General features: G+C 40.8%; 1 protein-coding gene across 1 annotated transcript in view; it reads right to left on the bottom strand.

Annotated features, from left to right (window-relative positions):
* The window catches only part of frem2b (FRAS1 related extracellular matrix 2b), a 46,260-nt gene that overhangs the window by 7,542 nt on the left and 11,642 nt on the right, over positions 1-27,076 (bottom strand). The window contains exons 3-15 of the mRNA XM_028419855.1: positions 16,939-17,085; positions 13,725-13,955; positions 11,623-11,748; positions 10,906-11,157; positions 3,276-3,425; positions 2,147-2,356; positions 1,869-2,066; positions 1,604-1,768; positions 1,307-1,489; positions 1,084-1,214; positions 822-977; positions 377-680; positions 61-192 (exon numbers count right to left, since the gene is read on the bottom strand). Of these exons, the coding sequence (XP_028275656.1) occupies positions 61-192; positions 377-680; positions 822-977; positions 1,084-1,214; positions 1,307-1,489; positions 1,604-1,768; positions 1,869-2,066; positions 2,147-2,356; positions 3,276-3,425; positions 10,906-11,157; positions 11,623-11,748; positions 13,725-13,955; positions 16,939-17,085 (2,385 nt within the window). The remainder of the gene's footprint in view (positions 1-60; positions 193-376; positions 681-821; positions 978-1,083; positions 1,215-1,306; positions 1,490-1,603; positions 1,769-1,868; positions 2,067-2,146; positions 2,357-3,275; positions 3,426-10,905; positions 11,158-11,622; positions 11,749-13,724; positions 13,956-16,938; positions 17,086-27,076) is intronic.

Here is a 27,076-nt window from a genome sequence, read left to right as displayed (position 1 = left end):
TCTCAACAAACATCCTGCACCTAAGTAAAAATTACACTCTATTTAATCTTCTATTCTTACCATCTATGTGAGGCATGGTGACAGTTAGTTTGATGAGGTTGGGGTGGTCTGAGTCGTCTGCACCACTGTACCGCAGCTTGGCAGAGAAGGGCTCGGCCCCCACTGTGCCTATAACACGAGGCTGGCACATTCCTGCAAAGACGGCATATATAAACACACATCAACATTTTTATTCTTCTAAAAATTCTCTATAGTTGATTCTGTTTTCTGTCCGGACAAAAACATCTGTGGTGGGAAAGCCAGCAGCTGCTTATCATGTTGAGCCATTCCTTGACAGAAACTAAATATTTGAAGTTTAAGAAGGAGCTGAACTCACCCTCCTCCATGCTAATGGAGACTATGGGGCTGCTAAGTTCCAGACCTTCATCCCCGTTAGAGTTTACAGCCCTTGCAGCACACTGAACTCTGGAACCAGCCTGGAAATAGACTGAGTCCAAGGTTATGAGTTTGGAGGAGGTGAAGAAGGTATCAAAGTCAACTTCCCTCATCGGGCTGGTGACGCCATCAGGACCAGTGGGGGCGCTAACGAGCCAGCGATAACGGGTTAGGGTGTTATTGATGTTCTCGCTTACACAGATGGAGCCTGTTTTGTCATAGTCAGGGTACTTGGGGTTACATGCCTGGAAAAGAGAAAAGGAAATTGTGCCTATGAGTGAATCCAAATTATTTCTGTATTATTCTGATGAGTCCTCAAGGTTATACGTTGGTAAATAAATCATATGCTGAGTAAATGGCTTATTTGTGCATCAGCTGGGACGTACGGTGACACAAACGACAGGGTATCCAGCCACAGGCACGGAGTCTCTCATCCTGTCGATGTTATCATAGTGTAACAGAGAAACCACTCTGGGCACTGAGGGAAATGTGACATCTGCCATGCTGTTGGTCTCCTCTATATAAATTATGGCTTTGCTCATCTGCTGATTGACAAACAAGAGCAATTAGGAGGTTGTTAATGGGGAACAAATTGCTGCTTATAATGTGATTAAGTTTAATTATATACAGAGTTGGCCTGACTTTCACCTTCGTCTCTGCCACCATGTTCTCATCAGGCTTCAGGTGCAGAGTGAATGCCTCCCTCATTTCTCTGACACCGTCGTATAAAATCTCCACCTCCACATAGTGCTCTGTGTCACCATGTTTGAACACAATTTCTGCAGAGGAAGGAGACACATTCAACAAATATTTTTCTAGCAAACCTCAGATGGTTTCTGGGCTGATAAAATTGGCCGACAGCAATATTTACCTTCTGAAATGGGATGGTAGTCCTCCCCCGAGGTAGCAGACCCATCTTTGGTGTGAACTCTGACAACAGAGACTTTAGAAGTGTCGCCGGCACGTAACACTGGAATCTTTACCACGGACACTTGTCCTTTTTCTTTCGGCTCGTTCACACTGAATTTGGTCTCTCCCAAACTAATGATCGCCTCTGAAAAAAGCATGATAAGAAAATGTTAGAAGTCTCAGTGGTGCTACTGTAAACTATGGTAACGTGTAACTTGAGATATGTGAGAGAATTCTGCTCTTCAAAAAAACTTCTTACTGTCTGCATCATCTTTTATCTTGATGAGTGTTTCATTCTGTTTTCCGATAGATGCACCAAATGGAGATTCACTCTTGGGGCTTCCCAACACGAGACGGAGCTCTTCCTCTTCCTCATGCTCTGTGTCATCAACGAGTACCAGTAAACAAGGTTTTTCAATCTCCCCTGAAAGAAAGAAATGCAAAATTAATACTTAAGGCCTGCATGTCCTTGTGTCAGTGAGTAAAGTAAATACAAACTACTGTGCTAAGTTTAACTACACCACCTGGTAAGAAGGTGATGATGGAGGCATCTGTGTTGGGCCTCTCATTGAAGTCCATCATGACCTGAGCTGTCCCCTGCCGGCTGTAACAGCGTACTGTGGACTTGTAGCTGATGTCTCCACTGCGGTAAACAGTAGCGGAGATCTGCCCGGAGTTCTCATTGCCCACATACACAGCATCACGAAACTGTACCTTTGGCACTGGAGCAACACAAATGCATTTTAAGTGTCACATATTAAAATACAATAACCACTGAACACATTTTCAAATGTTCACTCACAGTCAGAAACAGAGTCATTAATGACGATGACAGTCTTGCTCGGTTCCCCGAGGATTCCATTCATGGGCATCCTTAGCACCAGCTCAAATTTCTCTGGTCCCTCCAGCACTGGCTGCCCCAGATCATCCAGGATGGTCACACGGAACGTCTGCATGGTGACCCCCGGAGCAAAGTCCAGGTTCCGGCTGATCCCCACATAATCCACACCAGCTGCTCCATAACACAATATAGGTCAGGAATGTTTCAAAGTGTTTATGGGATATAGAGAACATGTACATGTATATAATATTGATACAAATGGTCTCCAGCACTTGATCTTAGTTCGACAGCAGTTCTCATGTTACTTCATAATTCATCTGTAGATGTCAGCCGGTGAGCAAGATGAAAGGGTATATAATATGTGCTGACAAAATGACTTTGATTTCTATCTCATGGTTGATTGCCATGAGCAGTTGGAATTTGTTGTGTGATTAAAGCAGCAAGGCAAGAAACTGGACATGTCCCAGAGCGCAAACAGGTTATTCATTTGCCATTCTTTGAAGAGTCTCGGTATTGGGAGCGCACCCTTTGCCCGCTGGCCTTTTTCATGTACTTATGACCCAGTTATGTGCGTAAGTGTGGGCTTGCATTTCTACGGTGCCGCATATGATTAGATGCTAGTTATTTTTACAGTTATAAAGCAGGCAAGAGCAGAGTGTTAGGAGTCTCTGCAAAGGGGAAAAGACCGCCTGAGGGCAGGAGATAATAGAAGCTGCAGGGAAGACTTGAGGAGATAGCAACCAGTCTTAAGAGTCCAAAGCGCTTACCAACATGCAGGACTATCTGTATGCATTCCTGAAGCTCTATCCTCACTCAGACTACCATTACTCGCAGCAATGTGTAGGTCCAATGCCTGTAAGATCCTAACAGAGAAGCCCTGACTTCTCTACCCCCAACCTGGAATGATGTTTACATTCCCCAGGTCAACCACTCAACATATCCAGCATTAAAATCCCCTTGTTCAGGTGAGCTCAGGAAAACAAAGACTGACAGGGTGACGACTTAAGTCTATTGTTTCCTGCGGTTTACATTTATCTATGCACATACTAGCTAAAGCTGTCAGAGAAAGGCGCCTAACAGGGACACCTACCCTCAGCTGAGACAGGATCTGTCTTTCTGGAGCGCACCGTGACAGTTCCTCCTTTGGAAAGATCAGTCCCTGTCCTCCACACCTGCACCTCCACGAAGCCATCACTTTCATCCACATGGTAATCTGTGTTGCCAAAGTAGAAGACAGGATCTGGAAAGAACAACAGAAGAAGCAGTGAAATAGATGAGGAAAAGCACACATGGGGATGCAGTCCATAATAATTTTAGCTCTTTCACCACAGGATATCTGAGTGTCTTGTGTAATTGCTGAGTTGAATCTTTAATAGCTAGCATAAGATTATCTTTGATTACAGGAGAACTGAGGGAACATTTCCATCGAATCAGCAGCAGGTAGTCAACACTGTAATTGTACACTTTAAACAGCACTTTCTAACTTCCTGGCATGATGTTTTGGAAGTAATTTAACTGCAATTATTTTAAAGGACAAACAGCGAACTCAAAACCAAAATATCCCGGTTTTGTTCTGGGTTATCCTGGTGGTGAAGCAGACTTTGATAGTGGTGGGTCTGAGAAGCAGACAGGAGGCCTGACAGGAGGTCTGGGGGATGTAAAGCTCGATGTGCCAGCCCGGGCCTGCCTGACTGCAATTAGTGTTTCTATGAGCTGAGATTCCACTGCAGCCAAACTCACCCACTGTTATCCTATTTAACCCTTTCAGAGCAAGATTCCTCTCAGTGATGGCACACTGCTTGTGAAACGGTAGTTTAAAGGTCTGGACCTCTGTGTATGCTCCCCTTTGGGGGGGGGGTACAGTCAGGGAACTATAAAAATAGCGATCATAAAAAGGCTGTTTATGGACATCAAGAGGACACAGTTGATTACAGCAATTCTTAGCAGCCAAAATATGACACCGTTCCAGTTTCATTTTTAACTAACACAAGGCTCCCATCCAAATATCTGTTTGTCATTGTTATCACTAATGTGAACAAGCCACAACTGAGCAGTAAAAACCTTGTGCTTCTGAAAGCAGCTGTGGCCAAATAATGAATAAATTAAGTGAATGGCGATGGCCATGGGCAGTCAGAGTAGTGGTTTCCATGACAATGGAACTCTGCACCTACAAAACGGTACTTAGCTGTTTCTCATCACACAGTATGAGCCAAAATGGAAGATGCGGAACTGAGCCACAAAATGCACTGAACAAAATCTAATCCATAATGTTGCATGTGATGATTATGTTATCCTGTGCAACAACAACAACAAAAAAGAGATTGCTAGCAGAGACAGAGATTAACTGACAGTCAGCAGTGCTGCCAGGCACAATTACGGATAAAAAAATGTTTATTAATTTGCACTATATAATTATTCTCCCAAGTAATTGGAGCCTCGGAAGATACAGCATACTTTGTTTTAGCATGCTTTGCCAGTAACAGCTAAATATGTGCAAGAACGGACAAGTTCTAAAAGGAAAAAGGCCTTTTAAGAAAAGCTGTGAGGGTTGTGGTTGACAGAGAAAATAATATCACACCTAAGAACAGAAAACTCTTATGCTTTAATCTGTCCAGAGAGCATGGCTGGGACAATGAGTGCTGCATCAAGAGGCTTGCAGCTGCCAGAATTTCTCCCCACAGTGAAACCACACAAAGATGATTTTGGCTGCCTGCACTGAGTCCCCAAACCGGAGGAGTAATCAGATCTACTAGCCTGAGGTTGGCAGCCAGGAACTCAGGCGCTGTTGTACTAGTCCAGTAATCAGATAACGTTTGTGCAGCAGACAAACAGTGAGCTTCAAAGAGCTATGGCCCATTAACTGAAAGGTAAACCACTGGTTCCTGGCCTGTGTCAGCTCTGCAGCAGCAGCCACCTATGCCACAAAGCACATCTAAGGTTACATGGATGAAAGTAGAGATGTTCCAGATTTACCTATCTACTTATGTGAAATTATGTACTAAATCTTCACTTATTTATAAAAACATCAAACTTAACAGATCAGCTTTTGTTTTTTGAAATGTAAATTTTTGATGCTGTGATAAAACAATAGAAAAGTTCATTAAAAAAACAGCCACAGGGTTTTCTTCTTTGAAATAAAAATATAAAACATAAGTCAGAAATAAGATTAAATTAAACCAAATACATTCATTAAGCTGATCCATCTTATGAGCAATACGGCAGAAGAACAATGGCAAACAAATATCTGTACTGCTGCATATGAGTGAGCGTGAAATAAAAGAAGAAAGATAAGAAAGATTCAGACGTCCCTAAGGGGACTGTTACACTCCCACTGACTGCTTGATTTCACTTGAACTTTACATGACATTCCCACAGCGCTAAGTGGCTTCTCTAATGGTGAGATTCAATTGAGCCCTGGCAAATGCTCTTCTGCCCACTGTGTGCTAGGCAAATTGCTCTTAAAAAAAAGCAGCTCCATATTCAACACTGAGCAATCAACAAGTTTAGAAACTGGTGACAAACACTTAAGTTTTCAAAAGCAGGCTCCACATCGAGCATCATAAGCTTGCTGATATAAGAAAGCTCCCCCCTGCTTAAGTGCATTGGACATCTGCTCATATCATAATGAATGGGAATCCAGGTGAGACATAATAACAGGGTCTGCAAGTTTCCCCTTGATACATCCTCATCCAGGATATACTGCACACACACTGTACCCGCCCATCTTTTAAAGAGGTCATAATCATACCTTCAGAACCAAAGCAAAATTTACAGGCAAGTGGCACAAGACTATAAATACACCAGTCCTGCTGTACAAGCATTCTCATGTCTCTCAGCTAACCACCAAAACATTTCCCGGATGTAGAGTCAATATCAAACAGCAATTACCTCTGCAAGAAAGGACAAGTTTCAAACCCAATGCTGTAAAAAAGCCGAGTGGAAACTGTAAAGATGTGGACATTTACGTGCAGATGGTCTCCTGCTGGGGAAATAGCAGGTAGTCTATGGGTTGCAGCTGTCTATGCTGTACTGTAGAATGCCAGGACAAGCTTATAAACTTTACAGTCTTTCAGTACTAAGCTGCTGTAAGATTTACCCTCTATAAAGAAAAAGGTCATCACAATTTCTGTCCCTGGAGTAAAAAAAAATAGCTACCTGTGAAGTTTAGCAATAACAGATTCTAGCTGCAACTCTGTAAAATGTCTCTTTGAGCAATAGTGTATGTGTGGTGATGAGCAAAGGACAGAAAATAAATGTGAAAGGTTATTAAGCTCTGAGCTTAGATCTCTCTGTTATTAATAACAGAAATGGAACATTTTGTGCACATGCACAAACGGTTTTCAGCTAATTATCACACCAGCTTTCATCTTTTTATTTTCAGTGACCTTGTCCTTACTTGTTTTTGGACTTTTTTGGCTCCTGTGTATCTTTTTAATTGATTGCTTCTCTCTACAGTATTTATTTGTTTGTGTTGTTTTCCTACCTCTTTGTCCTCTCCAGTTTGGTTGTCTGGTAGACGGCCCAGAGAAAAAAGTGACCTGCTGGGAGCCTGTTAAAACTGTTCCCTAATATTCTGTGTGCATGGTGATGTAGGAAGGTATCTGTGTTATGACAGATACTTTGGGCATAATTGTGCATATTGTCAAAGACATTTTCAATTAATTAAATTAGCAGAAACCAGGTGACAATGTAAAGCACGTTGAGTGACAGCCCCATGGTAACCCAGAATAAATGACCACTATAATTAGTTGCTCAATTAAAATTCCACAAATTAGCCACAAGAAAGCATATATGCAAATATAACAGTGTTGCCCAAAATATCCACCACATATTTAATTAATTTGCTGTATTAATTGCAGCCTATATGCCATTTCAAGATGCATAAAGAACCTGACATCTTCAAAGCAAAGACTCTAAGGAAAGGTGGTAGGAAAATATATGACCTTTCAACAATAAGAAAACCTTGAGGGGAACCTAGCTAATATGCACCAGCAATTCTGCTTTAGACCGCCCGGCTATAAAGATAGAAAAGAGAGATAATAGATGGAAGATGAGGTGGAGAAGAGAGAATAGGAAGCAAGCAGATAAATGAATAGACGCATCAGTTCAAAGCATACATGCAGCCTTTATGGAGAGAGTAAGCACCCAGCGTATTAAACAGCTTAGCTGGTATAAAGTGTGTTCACAAGGTTACTGTTACAAGAATAAGCAGAGCAATGAGGCAGAATATGATGTCAATAGCCATTAATATTACACGGTAGGCTAGCATGAAGTATGAATATAAGATATATCATAAGAACAGTAAAATAGATGACTGTGGCACACAGTTATTGGTTTTAAATACAAGTATAAACATACTCAATTTATCCAATCTACCTAATCATTGTTATAAATATGTGAAATAGTAAAAGTCCAAAAACCATGTGTGGAGTTTTGGTTAGACCAGTTGCCAAACTTTCCTTCTAAAAAGAATTATCTATTCCTGTGCCATGTTAGAGTCGGTGGTGGTTTCTCAATCCAAGTAAAGCTGATCTTAATTACTCCCTCCCTGTGGGAAAAGGTGTGCTAATTACTGAAATGAGTGTTTTGGTTGGAAAGAAAAACACGCTTTTCCTCCGTGTCACAGGTCTTCAAAACTGAGCGACAAAATTAAATTTATTTGTGTATGAAAGCAATAGACGTTCTCAATTTAGAATCCCATAAATTGTCAGATTAACATCAAACAGTTGGCAGACAATACAAACTCCACCCTCCACTGCGCTTGTGTGGTTTCTTGCAACATGCTTGTACTTTCGTAGGTGGCCAGGATCGTGTGTTTGCACAGAGCATGGAGAGCGTACATTGATGCCCTGCTTCTAATTTCATCATCATGTTCCTCCGGTTTGCTAACTTGAAAAGAAGACATCTTGCTGAAGATGCTCTTTTTGTTTTTTTTGTCCAGTGTGTGTTTAAGATCTATTTGAGCCTACAACCTGGAATAGCTGCAAAGAGCCCTCTGGGATGTTTCTGCATAGACCTCTCACAAGCAGGTACAGCTTGCTGCTTGGCCTTGCACTGCCTGCTCCCACCATGTACAGCACCCTTCTGACAGCTAGTCCGACAAGAGGGATGGCAAAGAAGGATGTGATGCCCCCATTTGCCTTTGTTTCCTGCTAGAGTGGAGTGAGGGAAGGAGTCTGGATTATACCTAAATTTAATGCCTATAGCCAGAAGAGCTGAGCTGAAAGCGGGAATGAATCTCCTTCTGCTTCTCAGTTCTTAGCAGATCAGTTCAGTTCTGCTTGCCTCTGAGCTATTTACCTTTTTATTCCCCGTCAATACTCAAGTCATTTCATTATCACCTCAGGATGATATGAAGGTTTGACATTATTTCTCCTCCTCACTCTTCACATTCCATTTATTCAGCGGATACTAGCAACACTCAGAAGCTTAGCCCGAAATTATAATTTGAAAGGTCCTGCTGTGCCAAATTAGCACATGTTGAACCTGCGTGTGTGTCCTAGTGTATATGTGTAAACAGGCAGCTAAACCGATGTCAGAGGCATGTCATTTTAATAAGGCACAGACCTGTTGGACAGTAGCTTCAGGCATTGTTTCTCTCCACATCACACTTAAAGTTCTGACAACTGTAAGAATCAGGATTTCAGAATAACAACAAAATACAGACAAAAAAAAGGGGGGGGGGGTTGTAGTTCATATTGCTTATAATAGCATTATATAGGGGCAACCTTGTGAGCTAGTTGCTTTCTGACAACAGATATGCTTAAGAAGATTCTGATTGTCACTCAACCACGGAGGGAGCCAAAGGCAAAGAAAACATGATTGCAGATAAAGCAGAAATAAATCTGAGTATAGACTGTTAATGCTGCTTGTCAGTCTTGAGTGGAGTTAATCCTGTGATGCACTGAGCCTTCTTTTCTCCTGTTGCTGTGTGATAATACACTGAGGACCTCTAATTTAAGCAAAGGCATATATGGAACTCTCCTATCTGGAGTATGAATAGATTTTTCCTAGGAAATTTTACAATGAATTGACCATTTAAAGCTGCAAAAATTGTATCTCTATGGCTAAAGTGAATGCTTAGAAGCTGTGACACACAGGCTGTGGAATTTTATATGAATATCCAGTAATCCACAAATATGAAGACGCTATTAATCCGTAACAGGAAGCTGTGCCTCAATACAACCATCTATCATTTGCTGTTGTAGTACTCCCTAATATCCACACGCTCCTATCCCTTCCTATCCTACCCTATCTGTAAAGCATCAGTGGCTGTCTGAGCTAGGCAGTCACAGTACAAGTTTAATCAATAATGTCTCCAATCAATGAGCCCTGTGGCAGTTGTAAAGACATGCATGACTTGACTGTTAGAATCAGAGCCATCCATAAACACTGTGGCAGTGAAATTTAATATCCACAGAGGAAAAGCACTTCTTTTCAGTGAGGCAGCAAGGACTGACTGTTGTACATCCTATTAAAAACTTGTATGTCTCAGCAGCTGTTTTGTCAGTCCAGCAGCCAATACCCAGGAGCAGCAGAGGTCAGAAGGCCCTGTGCTTACTCTCAGGTTACATCGGACACTGCTACAGTATGAAAACTTTACTTCCTCCATCAGACCTGAAGCGGGTCAAACAAACACATTTGAAGTGTGTCTGCTTCAGGTTCGGGTAACAAAAAAGAGGAAAAATAACCTACACAGGTTAAGACTTTAAACCTAATTTAAAACTGCTGCTAGAGCCTCGAAGACACAGGTTCAAGGACAGATGATTCCCATCCATAGCACCATTTTTTCTCACAATTTATAAAATAATACTAGAAGTCTTTTTACATTTCTTGGTGAGGAAATTAAAGAATGTTTCTGTTTTGCTTCCAATTTAATTATTATAGAATTATTTTAGATGCAATCAAGCTGAGGGCAGCCAGCCATCATTAGTGTAAAACTTTAAAACCACTTTACTGTAATAATAGTTATGATTTTCTGAATAACAAGATAACTTAATGTTGAATTAAATGTGGCATATTCACTCTAATGAGCTTCAAATAGGTGCCACAGACACGCTGTTTTCGATGCTGCCTGCGTGCGATCACAAAGTCTTGACTTCACAGCAGTGTTTCTAGAGATCGTCAGAGCGATAGAGAACTGAGAAAGGCCGTCAGGTGTTGGGGAACAAAGAGGCGTCAGGAAGATACGGGAGACTATCTGCCCTCCAGTCTCAGCCTGCAGATAGGAGATAAAGGCTTTGCCTCCAGGAGGGAGGTTCACACACACACAAACGTGTTCTCTCAGAGACATTGCAAGACAAACACGAATACACATGGGGGGAAATATTCAGACACACATTTCACTTCCACCTCAACATGTTTGCTGTCTGTCTGCCCACCTGCCTACCTGTTTGAGTGTCTCCATTTGAAATCATTTATGCCTACAAAACTTTACCAAAACTCATTTTAGTGGCTGTCAAAGTGCATATCCATTGCATTTACAGAACAACAGTTAAAACAAACACTGCAACCTGAAATCAGATTAAAGCCAAGAATCAAATTTAGACTGCTTTTTCTTAAGGCGTTAATCAGAATTTAAAACCTTTAAAATAAAAGAAACAAGCACAGAAATGCCTCTAAGTGATTCCACAATCAAAGCCCTCCTCTAAACTGTACAGACTGGTGGACACTGGATTGCCTTCCTTTGCACGATTACAGTTTGTGTAATGTTATCTTACCGTCATCCATATCAGGAATGATTGTGATTCTGGCTGTGTGGAACTCTGAGCCTAGACGGCCCCCCATGGGCATGCTGAGTGTCACATTGAAGCTCTCCTCATCTTCATACAGAGAGTCATCAATGATCACAACCCGGCAGGACTTCTCTGTCTCTCCTTTGTCGAAGCGCAGGATGCTGCGATGGTCCTCAGGCCTGGAGATGTAATCGGAGTAGGACAGCACTGTGGTGGGGATGGTGCCTGTGGCAGAAACTGAGTGGGCAGAAAAACAGAATTACACAGAGCAAAGTTAATGATCTGAGGTCACACAAAATCAATACTTATATATGGTGTCCTTTATCCTTGAAATTCTTTTTTTTATGAACACAAGCACAATTTAAAGTCTGCTTTCACCTTTCACAGAAACATGTTGATTCAACATGGATCTTTTTTAATCCAGCCAGCTAATGGGCTTTTTCTGTGATGCATCGATTAACCATCACAATGCACCAACTTGTATGCGAAAGAATGAAAGTCTCTAAAACACTGAGCAAAACTAAGTGATTAGAGATCCAGATTTATTATCGATAAGGCTTCCTTCATTATAATTGCCAGTCCTTCTGCCTCAGTCTTGATCTAATATTATGGAAGAGAGGTGATCAAGCCAAGTAATAAATATTGGAGGAGCAGCAATAACGTTAACAAACTACCACTTAACCTTCACATTTATTGTCTTACCTTGCTGGGTGTAGCAAATGACCATGAGCTCCTGACTGACATCTCCACTCCTGCGCACAGGGATGAGCAGCTCACCGATGTCCTCCTCTATGTTGTACACAGCTGAGGGTATGAACACTGTGGACTCTGTATGTGAGAAAATCAAATCAAACAACACATCAGATCATTACTTAACACAGCATGTCAATATTATTTGATTTGAACACCATCAAAATCGTTACATCTTATCTGACTTCTGCTACAAGGGAATCTCCAGGGTATAGGAATGCAAATTAAACATGATGAACTGAATGCAAAGTGAAGCGATCTCTGTGAAGCGTCAGCATATCAAATCATATTTGACATTGTTTGCATCATAAACCTTTAATGGGCAGCCCTGTGCACTCTCACTGCAGTTCAGCTGCATGCTTCCCTCAGGTTTTATCAAAACACACTTGCTACTTATCTGCAGCATAAATCACGCTTATAATTGGCTTACGGAGCATAACGGTGCTGCCTATTGATCTGTATGTGACACGGGTGGATGTGGAAAATGTTATGTAGACGATAATGCTGCGTAGAGAATGTCTTTGGAGAACTGATAAACAGCGTGTACATACTTGTTTCTAGCACAAGTTGGTGTCATTTAACAAGTCTTTTGTTATTTGCTCACATAAATTGGCTGGAGCAAAAAGGTGTGTAAATTCAATTTGCAACCAGAGCCTTGTTAAACCTTTTTTCCAGATGTGTTGCTGGCAGCTCTCCATGTCTTTGTTTTCTGCTCTGTACGACATTCAGAAAGGTAATAAGCTTGCAACTCTTCAGCCATGAAACGAGTTGTTAGTATGTCAACCAAATTTGATATGTTCCTTCAGATTACCATGCAAATACCAGCATAGTGCCACAGCAACTCTTCTCAATTTCAGTCTGAGCTCAGATACTTCATGGTGGCCCTAGGCAATTCAATCTTTATGCTCTTGGTGAGAAGAAACAGAAAATACATTTTTATAAGCCTTCAGAGTCTATTTGACCTTGAGAGGCCAGAAAACAACAACAACAACCAAACAGCAGCTAAAAACAGTGTAATGATATGATAATAGACATGGCTGCAGGAATATGATGGTAAAAAACTGAAATTCACATGCAAAAAAAAATGGCTGTTAGTTTTTTTATTGCCCTGCAGAGACTGGTGTTTAGTGAAACAAGCTCCACCTAAACATGTTAATTAGCATACAGTGTTGACAGCAAATTCTCACTTTTCACCCAATGGAGCCCTTTGGGATGAGGAGAGCCATTATCCATATTTATATCATGCAGTTCTCTGTCTCAGCTTTATTACAGTCAAGCTGTTTACAAAAACACTCTTCATCTGTTTTTTCCATATTTACATTATGATCTTTTCACATGCACTGTTTCTCAATAGTTCATATTCAGCTTGGGTTGGTTGGGGATTATAAGCTTTCAGTCTGATTGTGAATAAATAAATGATAAATATTTAAAGGGCTGATATTATACACAACAAGTTCAAGTGCATCAACTGCTGCTGTCCATGTTACTCTCTGGAAAAGGTCTGTGACCTTCTATACAGACAGATAATCTGGTAAAATGAGGCAGGAGAACCACTGATGGTCTTCCTTCAGATTCGTGTGTCTTCAGACACACTGGGGACATGGATTTTAGTAGATTTGATTTATTTATGGGTTCAAGTGATGGCAGAAGAATTTCCTTAATAATGTGTTTAAACATGAAAAGAGCAGGGGAAGACTACTCTTTAACACTGAGCATCTGTCTTTCTATTTCCGTTTTTCATGTTGTAACCTGCAGAGAAAAGCTGCCAGCTTCATCAAAGTAGCCACCGCATTTGTCATGGTTGCACTGGGCTGAGGCCGTCCTCCTTATTCAAGATATAACTGCCATCTTTGTCTCCTGTACATTGTGTTTCCTTTTGTATGGTTTCTGATTTAACTACATTCTTTCATTTAGGACCTGAAAAAAAAAGCTGCCAGAATTTATCAGTTACAGTCTTTAGGTAAGGACTTAATCTCACTAAAGCTAGGTAGAAACTATTTTTTTATAACTATTTTAAGTCAGACTATTGAACATTCATGAAAATTATCACTGACCATCATCAGGGTCCAGGATCTCCACAGCAGCAAACTCTGGGAATTCAAGCGCTGCCATGACTGGCTCAGACAAAACAATCTGGAACGTCTCTGACACTTCATACTCGCTATCTGACAGGATCCGGACCTTCCAGGTGGCTGTGGTCTGGCCTGGGTTAAACTGCACCTGCTTCTGAGACTTCCCCCGGAAATCCTTATCCTTTTGTGCAGTGCCATCCTTTGTTCCAATACCTGTAAAAGAGGAGGGAATAAAAAACATTCAGTAATTGCAAAAGCTGTCAGGGTAACCTTTTATATTTACTTTTACTTATTAAATTTGAAAATCCTCATATTTGTGTAACTATGAATATCTATGTGGATATTGTGGATAACAAAGATAAATGTCATGCCCTGGTTCAACAATATCTGCCAATCTTCTGGGTACAGTTTCCCACCCCCAGTGTTCAAAATGGTCATGGTGAAAAAAACCAATTATCCCCCATGTCAGCCTGGTCTCTGCAGAAGTGGTTGGAGGCTGACCTTCAGCATGTGAGCTGTTTGATGGAGCTTATAGTCACCATTGCTGAGACACTGGCAGGATTCCTGTTGAGCAGGAGCACTGAAGCTGCTGAAATGTCACACAGTCTCTCCATTGTCTTCACTAACTGGCCACACAACACACAGCAGGGGTCTGGCAGTAAATAGAAAAAAACATGGCTGCACAACCATCCTAAGGCAACCATGCAACCTTCCATAGAAAGCAAAAAAAATGACTGAGAAAAATGAAGCACAGGAGAAATGGAAACTTGGAAAATGCTGTGTGAGAAAAAAAAGATATGATAGCAAGAGCAGACACAAGATCTTCACTAGACCAGGCTGAGAAAAGCAGTTTGGGGTTTGGGGAAATTTACCATTATATACTTGATGAAAATGAAAATGGGCTTTGATATGCAAGTACAGACAGGAAGCCTCTGCACATATGTGCCGAGATAAAATGTGGAAGCTCAATGGGGCTTGAAAAATCAGCAGTCTTCAAAGAGAAGCTACGAGAAGAGGAAAGCGTATGATTCAGTGTTAATTCTATCCTTTGCACAAGGGCTGGATTGAATGGCCCTGATCACAGCAGCCACTCTGAGGCTGCACAGCAGGTGGCCTCTCTGTAGCCTTCAAACTGGTGCCACCTGCACTCTGCACATTGACCAGTGATGCAGTAGCCCACCAGTGATGTCTTCTGATCAGTGTTCACTCAGGCAGGGCTGGGCAAGAAGTGATATCCCAGTCTGCGTGAGAAGCCGCTGTCCTGGGATCAGTGGCTTTTTCATCACAACACTGAGGCAGATGGCCTAAAGTGCCGTGTTGCTCTGGAGGTCTGTTTATGCCAGTGCTGTCCAGTCTTCATAGGAAAAAAGAAAAAGTACAATATGCTCTAGTATTTTACAGTGACACCACTTTATGGAAAGAGCCATGTCCCTGCATGGTGATACTGCAGAGATAAACAAGTAATTTTCTGCCTATATGTGGCAGAAAGTGTGCAAAATGTTTGACAGACAAATTACAAATAAGCATTCGTGTAACAGCGGGGTCTTGTAAATGTTTTTCTTGGCTGGAAATTAAAAAAAAAGAAAGATTTGCAAAAACTAAAAAGAACAAAGTGCTGTGTGATCAAAGAATCAGCGCCTCAGGATGTAGACTAGTACTCACACACTGTAGTGAAATGTTTCAGAGAAACTTTATTGCTGTTTGTATGAAGTACTTTTTGACGACAGTACTCCTGCTTTTGTGAACTTTCCATTAGCAGCATGGTGACTTTGTTTACATCAGCATCTCTCACTCATTTTAATAATGGAGCAATTAATAATAGAAAAAAAAACTGCACAGCCAGCTGCTATTGTTTGGATTTTACATTTTACACAACAATACATTTGGACACTGAAAAAAGCAACACTTGTTTGTTTTGTTTTTTTGTTTTGTTGTTTTTTTCATACTTGGGCGGTGCATCTAAAGTTCAAAGTATGGCTGCTTTAATATATAATGCAGCCATTAATAAAACAGCACCAATGCTACTGACAATAATAATAAAACAGTTATTTAATTCTTCATACAATGTAGTTTAATATAAACAGAGAGATCATTGTGGGCTTATCACACAGACATTTTATTTTCTATTTCATTTAAACAACCTAATGTAATTTTTGCATTAAACTACTTACTATCTGCTGCTTGGGGTGAATTATTTTCAACTGCATTATAAGTACTTTTACTTTTACTTGTACTATACTTATATTTCAAACATTTGCTGCTCATCCATAGGGACTTTTACTGAAACCTGAGCATTTACACTATTATTGGAACTGGTGCTTCAATTAAAGTAAAGGATCTGAATTGGTCCTTCACTGCTGAATATGATTATTCTTATTTGACCAAGTCACTAGCAGCAGATGTGTTGTGTGCAGTGTGAGGAACTGCAAAGGTCAGCAACATTTGCATATCACCTCCAAGATGTTTCATTAGTTCTGGGGCCCAGAGGCATACAGAGATACAGACGACCGTATATTAAATGATCCTACGGGATTTGACCTTTAACATCAGGTCATTTTAATCACACCTCATCTTTATGGATAGAATGAATGGCAGCACTTAAACAGGCCTTATAGGTGCCAGTAATAGGAATTGCTGTCACTCATAAATACTTACAGCAGCTCTTCTTTTTTAACAGCGCTAACAGTTATTGTTCGTTTAGTTCAGGTCAGTAAATTGCCTCATTCAGAGTGGCGCCTTTCTATGGCCACTAAATTCAGGTGACCTTTCTCATGTGCATAAACAGTCCCCGAGGGATTGTCCTGTATTATTGTGTGATTGGAGCGTAAATACTGTCTGAAAGAGAGAAGGGAAAGGTCGTGACCTGCATGGACCGACTGGGCGTCTAGAGCAGCTTTACACTTGTAAAACAAATCAAACTGTGTGTGTATCTAGTTGTGTTGGAACTTCTGACATAAACAAACTCTATCTATCTATCATTTTTATTATACTATTTATTTACATGTCTTAGTGCAGCTCTTAAGCAAGGACAAAATCAACAGTTAATTAAAATGGCATTTATTAAAATTAAATTGAATTAAATGCTGCATGCTCTAATTGCTTTCTAGAAACCTTTAGTGGCTGTGGATACTTCTGACATCCATTTCCTACATTGAATGTTAAATAAATGTAACTGCTGTAATTAGAATCCACTTACTAACAAATGAAGTCTCTCCCAGGTAGCCCCGACGTTTCAGCACCACCTCCAGGAATTTGACTTCCTCATCCACGACGTAGTGCTGCTTCTCTAAAGAGATCCATGCCCAGTTCAGACGAAACTGTTGGTTCTTCAGTTTGTTGCCTCCTGCAAACGAAAATATTCAAATTAATGACTTAAAACAGCTCCTCATGACACAGAAAAAGAAAACAGAGAAAACATATTAATAGTCTACCCAGGAATGAATCATTTTTAAAGTGAAAATAGCATTTTGTTTTTCACCAGCCTTTTTTCGAATGATTCTTGGATACCTTCAGGACTTGACTTTGACTTCTAGCCAGCGCTTAGTGGGTGGTATAAGGCATGCACAGGCCTTATGCAAAATGAATAGTTTGTGCCATCTAATTGCTTCATTTCTAATTAAAATAAAAAGGTGTTTCCTATCTGAACTGGGCTATTTTATCCTTTCCTTTTGAAGTTGCTTTCAAAGGCTGATGCTGCTGTTCTTCAGGGCATGGCTGTTCCATTTGACCATAAGACACAATGCAGAGATACAGGCATCAAACACTGATGCACATGTGAAAATAAGGGAAGCATGCCGCACTTTAATATTGTAATTTTGAGAGCAATGGCTAGCAGTCAAATTATAATACACTGGTTAATAAAACAAATTACAATGCATCCTCCGGATTGCGCAGTCGAGGAAGCTGCTGCCTGCTGCTGCATCCAGATGACTCTATACATCTGGCAGCTCTGAAAATGGCTGAATAAAAGTGAAACCGCCAGGAGGGTGCAGGGACACTGTTCAGAGGTTTCAGTGTGCTGCTGTTGTTTGTGTTAGGCACAAGTGAGAGTCTCTACTCCTCCCCACCCTTGCTGTCACATCCAGTCGACTACTCCACCGTGTCCATTCCCAACCTCCTTCTGCTGAGTTAAAGCTATACACTCTCACGCTGGGTGTTTTAGTATGTGTGAGGTTGCATGCATGTGTGAGTGTGTGTAGGAGTGCATGCACACACATGTCTGCACCTGTTATAAGCTTATTGTTTGGTTTACTAGTGCACATATTTTTTGCCTTGATGCCCCTGAATTAATACGGGGCCCCAGTTCGGAAAAAGTGGCGAAAAACGGCAGCTTTTTCTGCACCATCTCCTAGAAAACATTTTATTTCATTAATCTATAATTAACACGTAGAGCTGGTGCTTTTGACATTTTAACCAGATAAAGCGATTGCAATTGTGAATGCAGTGAGATGTATTCAGTCATGGTAACCCACACTAATTGGCTTTATCAAAACTGCTGTGTAGAGAAAAAAATACAGAAGACAGATGCCGATGTGCCTTGAACTTCCAGATGCAGGTCAGAGTGAAGTTCAGACAGACTCGGTGATGTCAGCACTCAGCTGTAATTGGGACAAACAGCTGCACAAGCCTGAGCAGAAAGTAGACCATTTTCTCTGTCCTGCAAAATTAACAATTATTTTGAATAATTCAATAATATATACTGTATTTCATGAAATTCCTATTGAATTCTTTCTGAGCTTGAAAGCAGGCATTGTTCTTTGACGATGCCACTTCAATACATTTGTGTACAACAGTGCCATTGATTCTCTGACCCAGATATTTCCTTCACGAGTCAAAAACATGAGATGGATTACCTCAGTTTTCCTTAAAATAATTGATAATTATTATATTAAGGGTCTTTTATACATAATTTGCTCACTTTTTTCTGCCAGCTTCATCATGCTAGTGTCAGTGCGGCATTAGCAAGTCACACAGTTACACAGTCACAGACGATATCTGTTGAGCTTTATGGTATGCTAAGGGAAACAATCTAAAACTCGGTATGCAAAGAAAACACATTTTAGGCAGCAAACAGTGTTAAACGGCCAAATATTTAGAGTGTAAAAGACGACTCCATTCAACCTGCTCTGTTGTTTGTTGTTTTATGTGTGAGCATGTGTTGGAAAAAGAGACTCTACATTCCTGAAGTGTACCACAGAAGGATTTTGGCTTCCTGTGTGTTCCACATCATTCTTCTACCGACAGGTGACCTATTTATGACAGGACCTCCCTACACCATCTGGATTAGAGCCAGCAGCATGGCACTTATGCCACTGGTAAACATGTGTGATCTCTGAGCTGTGAAGCCTGGTCTCCACTGAGGCAATGGAAACAGCGCTATTTATCCAACTTCACTCGTTTGGTCCAGACTTTGCAGTCATTAAAGCCATAAAATACTATTGATTTTAAATATAATTAAAAACAAAGGGCCGGTTTCTCTCAATTGTACAAATAAATTGTGATATGTTTAGCAGAGCTTCAAAGAGTTCAGCTCACCTTTTCAATTTGAAAAGGTGAGCTTTTCAATATGAATTACATTTAAACATAAACTGGCTCTGCTAATTACATTCCATGACTATACCTAAAAAGAAACTTGTTCAGAGTTTATACCACAGTAAAATCCCAGAATGTCAAAGCAAACAAAGAGTTTAGGAGGCTTTACAGAGGGCTGTGGCATGGCCTTCAGGGAGCTGGGGAGTGGAGGTGCTTGTTTCCAAAAGGACCACTTCACTCCTCTAGATTTCTTTCTAATTAAGATAAGCAGAGGCTGGAGTAAGTCCACTTCAAAGAGGCCCAAAGAAAACACCAGAGTTAATCTTTCACTAGCTCTCACAGCACTAACACACAAACAGAATATTGGTATATCTTATGTTTGTCTGCACTGCTAAGCACTAAATCCATGGTACTGGACCAACATGTAACACTGTCCACTATTGCAATCACAATTCATCTACTGAATATACTGCTGGTCTGTTCTCTGTCCTTTTGTTAGGCTTTCTATATATAGGTGTCAACTACTTTATTCATGGAGCCTTTCACAAAACCCCTTTGCACATTTCATGTAGCTGCACACGTTCTATCCGCTCAAATAGTGGACGTGTGATGAGGGACAGAAGCCTTTTGAGAGAGGCCAAAGAATGTGAGAGGCAGGACAGTGCCAATTTAGTGCCCCTGTCTCCTCCCTGCATACATGTTGGAGACAGCCCATATTTGGTCACCATCAAGCATTGTGGGGCCACGGTGCCCCATAGATCCTCGTCTGTTCATTTAGCCAGGCAGACAGACAGACAGGCGGCCCTTCGCTGTACTGATTAGGCAGGATAAACTGAGACTTATCTTGTTTAATAGACAGACAAACACAAACAATTATATACCCTAAACTGATTTATTCAAACAAATATTAGATGAACAGCTGTGCCATGTGTGTTTTTTAATGTAGTTAAGAAACTGAACTGAAGGAGGTGAGCAGGGTTTTCATCTACTGATAGTAAAGGATCTGTAGTTCAAGGAGACAGTTTAAATTTCAATGAAAGTTTCTTTATACAGAAGATTTATATTTGAAGAATGTCCACATAAATATGTCTGCACACTACTGCCTGATAATAAGAGTTTTATTTCAAAATACATTATAAAAATTGAAAAGCTACAGGCCATTTGTTTGCTCATATTAATTAACTTAAATTCAAATAAACTTGTGTGGATAATGCTCCATAGGGCTTTTGTACCTGCACGGGTAGAAATAAAGTCTTTTGAAGCCCTTTGCTTGAGCCACTTCACTCATTTCATTACACAGTTCATCAAAGGGCCAAACCAAGGACCAAATCACTCAGAGCCATACACCGGCTTTCTGTTGCCTATAAAATGGTCACAATATATTAAAAAAAATGTACATTTTTATTTGTCCCTGTACATGGGGATCCTCAGCATTTTAACAGTTAGTAACCAGGCTTTTAAGCATCAGTTTAATTGGATTAATATCATGAATATGATTTCTGGTCCCTAGTTTTAGACTTGTGTTATTTGCCATTCTTTAAGTCAGGCAGTAATATATGAGGACACTGTGATCATGCTTTAGGTGACTTCCAGGCTAATGGTCAAATGAGTTTAGAATTATTAGTTGAATATACACTAATAAAACACGAGAAGCTCACTTCTGTGGGGCAAAGTAAATATATTCTATTACAACAGCTTTATAAAATGACCCGTCTCTGAGTCCACCATGTACCAGCCCATTCCAGCATACTTTTCACCTCTCCAATTAAGGGAAAAGGGGATATGATAATCCTGTTGAAGGAAAAAAGCACATGGCAGAGAAAAGCGAGGGAGAGAGAGAGAGAGAGAGAGAGAGAAAGAGCGATATGGTCTAATCACCCTAAGCCTTCTATCTGCAGTAACAAGTAGGGAGTTGGCCGTGGCTTGAAAGATTTAGAACAGTTATGATTTCACAGACCCTAAACCTTTTTTTCTAGCAGCACAGCCTTTCTGGGAACCGCTCTGCCGTAAATCTGGCCCCTCTACAGGGTCCCTCCTGGCTGCTGTTTCCTGTGAATCCACTCTGACACAGCGGTCACTCTGAGGCGACATTTGTGGAGCCCAGGAAAAAAAAAAGGCCAGAGGTGCTAGTGAACAAAAGTGCTGGGTCAGGGAGCCACACAAGGCTTAAAGCAAGCAATGCTTTACTCTCAGCAGGGAGAGTTCTTTGAGATTAACATCTGAACCACAAGTATGGAGGTGATTAAACTCAGAGCTCTTTCTAAGGTTAAAATACCAAGGCCACAACTATTTTTGTCATAAATGAACATATCATGACTTAGTTTGTTAAGAAATGCAAAAACCATCTACTGTGGCTAAACAAGGAAAAACTCCTGAAGCGAAGCGACAACCTTCATCCTGTGCATGCTGTGTTTTTGCTGTTGTGGAAACTGTGGGCAACTTTCTGCTGTTGTCAAAAAGTAGGAACAGGAAAGCGTCACACGTGTCGAAAGGCAATGAGGAATTCCCAGAGCTCTTATTTTAGTTGGGGTTCCTTTTATTTGTGTCCAATGCAGGAGAGAAATGTGGCAGAGAAACATACTGTACAGTGTGACTGTATAGGGAAAGGTCATTCCTGTCCTGGGAGTCCGCTTCATGCTCCAGTGTCCTCACACACTGCCACAAATGATGTCATTTGTCATCCGGTACACAGAACACTTCACAGATGAGAACACTTTGACTAGAGAGACTTTTTGAGTAACATTACCATTTAAATTCTTAAAAAATATGAATCAGAGTATCTAACTGCATCCCAATACATTGTACAATATATGTACATTTGTCAGGTACAGTAAGTCTCATTACATTACATTCAAGTAAACCATCCGGATTTCTAAATATAAGCATTAACTAGAAAAAATTGTAGAGGCAGAATATTTTCAAACAACTTCAGGATTAGCAACTCTGGACACACGGCTCTGCAGCTGATCTGCTCTGTTGTGGTTTACTGTTTTCCAACCAAAAGCACACTGTGTCCTGCCAAGCGCACAAGGTCAGGATCTGTGTCTGATCATACATCTGTAGGGCTGGAAAACACACTGTCCAGACCTCAGTGGGCCCAAAGTATTCTGAGGACTTTACTTCTTTTTTATTGAACTACAGTTATTAAAGTCACTTTTCAGAACAAATCTTTATCTAACAAAATATGGTGCAGAACATAAACTATGCACTTAAAAAAACAAAGGTATAAAGGTCATTTTTCTTGTATCTGGACAAAATCCAAAAGAGGTCTAAAAGCTGGTGCATGGGGCTTTGGTTGCGTTGATTGTATAGGTGAGGTCAGACAAAGTATTCCCTGATTGCCCTTGAATAGCATTCCTGTCTGTCAAAGAGGACGTGGCCTCGCAGTGTCTTAATTAACAGCCACGCGGTTTAGAGAGCAAAAGCGTGAACAATCAGTAGCAAGGGAAGTAACAACAAAAGGCTGAATTAGCAGCTACTCGGCTCTCCTCAGTTTTCACATGTGAAGGTGGGAGTTTCTCTCTCAGTATCAGTCGATTACATGCGGCACAAACTCTCAGACTCTGAAAAAGTTTTGCCAAATTATCAGTGATCCACTGAAAAATCCACATCTATGTGATGTCAACAACACCGTCCTGAAAAATACATTGAACAACATTCATTTTCTAAGCTTCTCTTGGAAGGCAAGCTTCATGTCGGCATGTCTGAGGGGATGACCTCATAGAGACAAAAATCTGTGTCCTTACCAGGAGCTGAAGGCTTACATTCTTAGGAGTGCATGTGGTAAATGTATACTCCAGTGCTGCTGGTGACTGAACAGAGAAGAACAGAGGCAGTAAAATAACAAGGAGATACAAGGACTGTGTGAAAATGTGAGAGAAAACAAAGCAACATAAGGATGCCAGAAGACAGGACTTGACAAAGAGGGGGGGGGCGTGCTTTTTCTTGACCCATGAAAGCACACTGTTTGCTCTCTTGTCAGACCGAATAATGGTGGACTGTTTGCTGAAAGCAGCAGTGTGAGGCCATAGAATATAAAACTCCATCCCAGTCCCACAGACTCATGAGCACCATACTAATAAAGCTGGGTATTTTGTTGAGTCTGTGCTCCGGGCCCGGGTCCACTGGTTTTACTTTAAACAGCATGTTTCAGCTGCATTTCACAGTTGTTATTTGCAAATCCTCACATGTAGAAAAGCTTTTGCCTGAGATGAAACTGCACCCTCAAAAGCTGAAATGGTAATTCCTAAAGAAGTGTTAAATGACTCTCGGCCCTTTGTTTATGGCTGGTGAAAAGGAGCCATCAAGTAGAACTGTGCAAACCTGCATGTTAAAGATAAGCATGCTATTCTGCATTCATGAAAAGAAGGAAGACAACGTGTAGGGATTTACTGTTGTTATTGTCTCCTTCCCGTAATATTGGACTGAAGATTAGTGGGTGCAGTGGAACAAACCCTAGGTTCAAAAATACTTGCTGGCATGTTAAATTACTTCTAAGGATGCTTCCAAAAAATTCATTTAGACACTCTTAACAGGAAGTATTTTTCTTTGGATTTGAAAAACAGTAAAATGAGCTTCTTTGTTTGAGACTGTGAACATTTCCATGAAAGAATCTCAAGGAACATGGTGCACAGTTAGACACACTGTTTTTGTAGTAGGGATGTGTTCTGTGGCAAATAAAATGCAACAACAAACCGCTGTGCAGTGAACGTATGTACAGTGCACCATGTGCTGCATAACATTAAGATTTAAATGTATGCTCCTTATAGAACACAGAGGTCTTACACACAAAGATGCACTAACTGTTGTAAGCAGCATGATACGTGAACAGAGCAAAGGAATGAGATGTGATTATTTTTATTTTCCGGACAATGAAAACTGTGACATGTAAAATAAAATAAGCTAAATGGAAATATGCATGAGAGGCATGCAGAAGTGAGGCTGTCTGCTCAGATCTGTTCAGACACACTAAAAACATATGCTATATAAAAAAATAATAATGCATCAACTGTGTATTCCAAATGCATGCAAGAAGCAGCTCAAACTGTATGAAAACATATACATGGAGATGGAACCCATCAGTCACTAAAGACAAGCATGCTCTTATTTTTGCATTTATTTCAAGCTATAACAAAAATATGTAAAATAATGTTTGTTGTACCAGTGTGTAAACCTGTTTATTTCTGCACTTGAGTCTGGTATGTATAGGATCTACAAGGATTAACTCCATCTTCAAGAGGCCATGCACTGAAGTTTTGGCACTTGTGTGCACCCCGGGTGTTACTGACTGCAAAGGAGCCCACCCCCCCTTTAATATGTGACTAACTCTTCAAATAGTTAAATCAAACCTCCAAGCTATCACTCCCAAAGGTTTCACAGCATTAAATCTCTGCATGTGAATCACTGACCAGTGATAACCTTTAAAGCAATACAGATCAATTATCTGGTAACTGTAATGGCTTTGGCCAATTACTTGGGGATTTAGGGAGGGAAATGTAACCGCTGTATCAGATTGCCCAGTTGTCTAGACCTGCACCCTCTAGCCCTTCGTTCTTCCCCCCCTCCGTCATCCCATTTGCTTGCTAATATGTAACTCTTCACTCTAAGCCCATGTCCTGGAAAACCAAGATAAGCTCATGCATGGTCTAGTTAATTTCAGGCTGTAAAACATTCCTTCGACTTCTTTAATGGGGGGAGGGTTCATCTGAGTTTTGCACAATTCTTTGGCTGTCCCAAACAAGTCTAATTTTATGTTAAAAAATAAGTATATCTCTTCACACTCAAAGAATTTTACATAAAAAATACTAGAGCAGCAGTGAACATGTTGAAATCAGAAGTTTAAAAGTACAGCCTTCTTTTTATGTAGATGTGTGCTGCCTGCAGCTCTGTTAGAAGGAACAGAAAAGTGCAACTGATTTACAGGGCACCACCTACGTTTTAACACAAATAATGACTCACTTAATGAAAACTCAATAGGAAACCATCTCTTTTAGTCCCCTGTTAAAAGTTGACTTTTTAAAGATGTGCATGCCTTAGGTGAAGGAAAAAGGCGGGAGTGTTCTCTGACTTAAATAACACAGTATGAGACATACTGCCGTATTTTTAGAAATGTAGAGATGTCAGATTCACATGTGAGCCTTCACCACACTTTTTGTTTACAGTCCATCATTTCTATAGCAAACATCAAAATAATACTTATTTATATATAGGTTGCATTCATGCAAGGCTCACCTACCACATTTGAAGTCTCACAACTTGTCAACACAGGCGGCGTTTAGAGAGTAAACTGCACATCAACACATTCATGCCATCGCTGCAGGCGACAGGAAGCAACTTGACGCCTTGCCCCCACCAATACTGGGACCAACAGAGCACTTCTGTCTTTCATCTCCTCTGACATCTCCCTCCCATTTCTCAACAAGATGACTCCTGATATCCTGCCTATCAGGCTGCACTTATGGATGGCAGGTGGTGGAGGTGGTGGTGAGTGGAAGCTTGATCCACACACAGAACCCGCGAGGGGGTTTCATCAGGACCTTTTATGAGATGAGAGCCCTGTTACACTCAAGACACACTCCTACCGTGTGTGAAAATGAAAACCACCTCAAGAGGGTTTGCATCAAACCGTGTAACATTTTCAATTCCCCTCAACTGTGAATATTTTCCTGGCACACTAAAATAGGAATGATATCAAAATAAAAGAGGCTGGTGTTTTCCTGGTCTACATCGTAGCACTCAGATCAAAAGAGACCGCAGCTTGAAATCAAAGACAAAACAGTTATCAATTAAACTGCAGCTGATGTCCAGCATCTTGATGAAACATTTTAGCAGTGCCAGCTTCATCTGAGATTATGGAATCAGGCAGCTGGCCCCATGACGGATAGATGGTGAACACTTTATGTGTGTGTGTGTGTGTGTGTGCAAAAAAATGAGTACAAAGGAGGTGTACCCTGGCTCAGCTGGAGAGAGTTGTGCCACTACAGCCCAAGCCCAGCTGTCAGAGGCTTATCATGCAGCGGGGCTGGGAGGAGCAGCTCTGGCCCACTGCTGGGACTCAGGGGCCAAAAACACATTATCCAGAGTGATTTTGCAAAACTGAACAAAAGCTCTGCTACTGTGAAAAAAGAGATGTCACAGCATCAACTGTGGCATCACTGACACTCAGAATTCCTGTGCTGTCAGCACCAGAAATAATCACCATGTCCAGGTTTTTAATTATTGTTGTCATAGTGTAAAACATTCCCATTAGTTTTCTTTAACATTTCAATGCTCCATTCTATGTCTGCTGCTGTTGTATTTTATGGATTCATTCAAAAAAATTCTAGAGGTTACATGTGTGATAACACAAATTCACTCTGCAAGCCTTTTTTATCACAAAATTGGGACTTTCGGTAGTCTTATTACTAGAACAACCTCGTTCAGCTAGACTGATATCCTAAGGCAGTTATGATGACACATATCTTCATTCAGAGAACAAGCCTGGGCCTGGGGTGTCTACACTTTTGGGAATTTGCCTTTGCGTTGTTAACCTTGGCTTCACACACTTACTTCAGCAGCATATTAAAACAGGAGGAAGAGAATCAAGCAGGGATTCCCTTCTGTTCTCCTAAAAGGAAAATGAGGGCAAATCAGTGTGTTAGTGTCATAAACACAATTTACCCAAGTTCTCTGTGATTTACACCACGACCCCAGAATAAAAATATGTGAATTGCTGTGATTCTTCTAAATCACTATTTATCAGTGCTACATTTTGTGCTCTCCTTTTCTATTCCGTGCTGACACAAGTAAGGCTTTCTCTAAGC

This window comes from Parambassis ranga, chromosome 13 (assembly GCF_900634625.1).
Source record: "Parambassis ranga chromosome 13, fParRan2.1, whole genome shotgun sequence".
NCBI classification, from domain to species: domain Eukaryota; kingdom Metazoa; phylum Chordata; class Actinopteri; family Ambassidae; genus Parambassis; species Parambassis ranga.
Note: the sequence above shows the minus strand (reverse complement) of the source record. Positions and strands in the feature narration are given on the sequence as shown.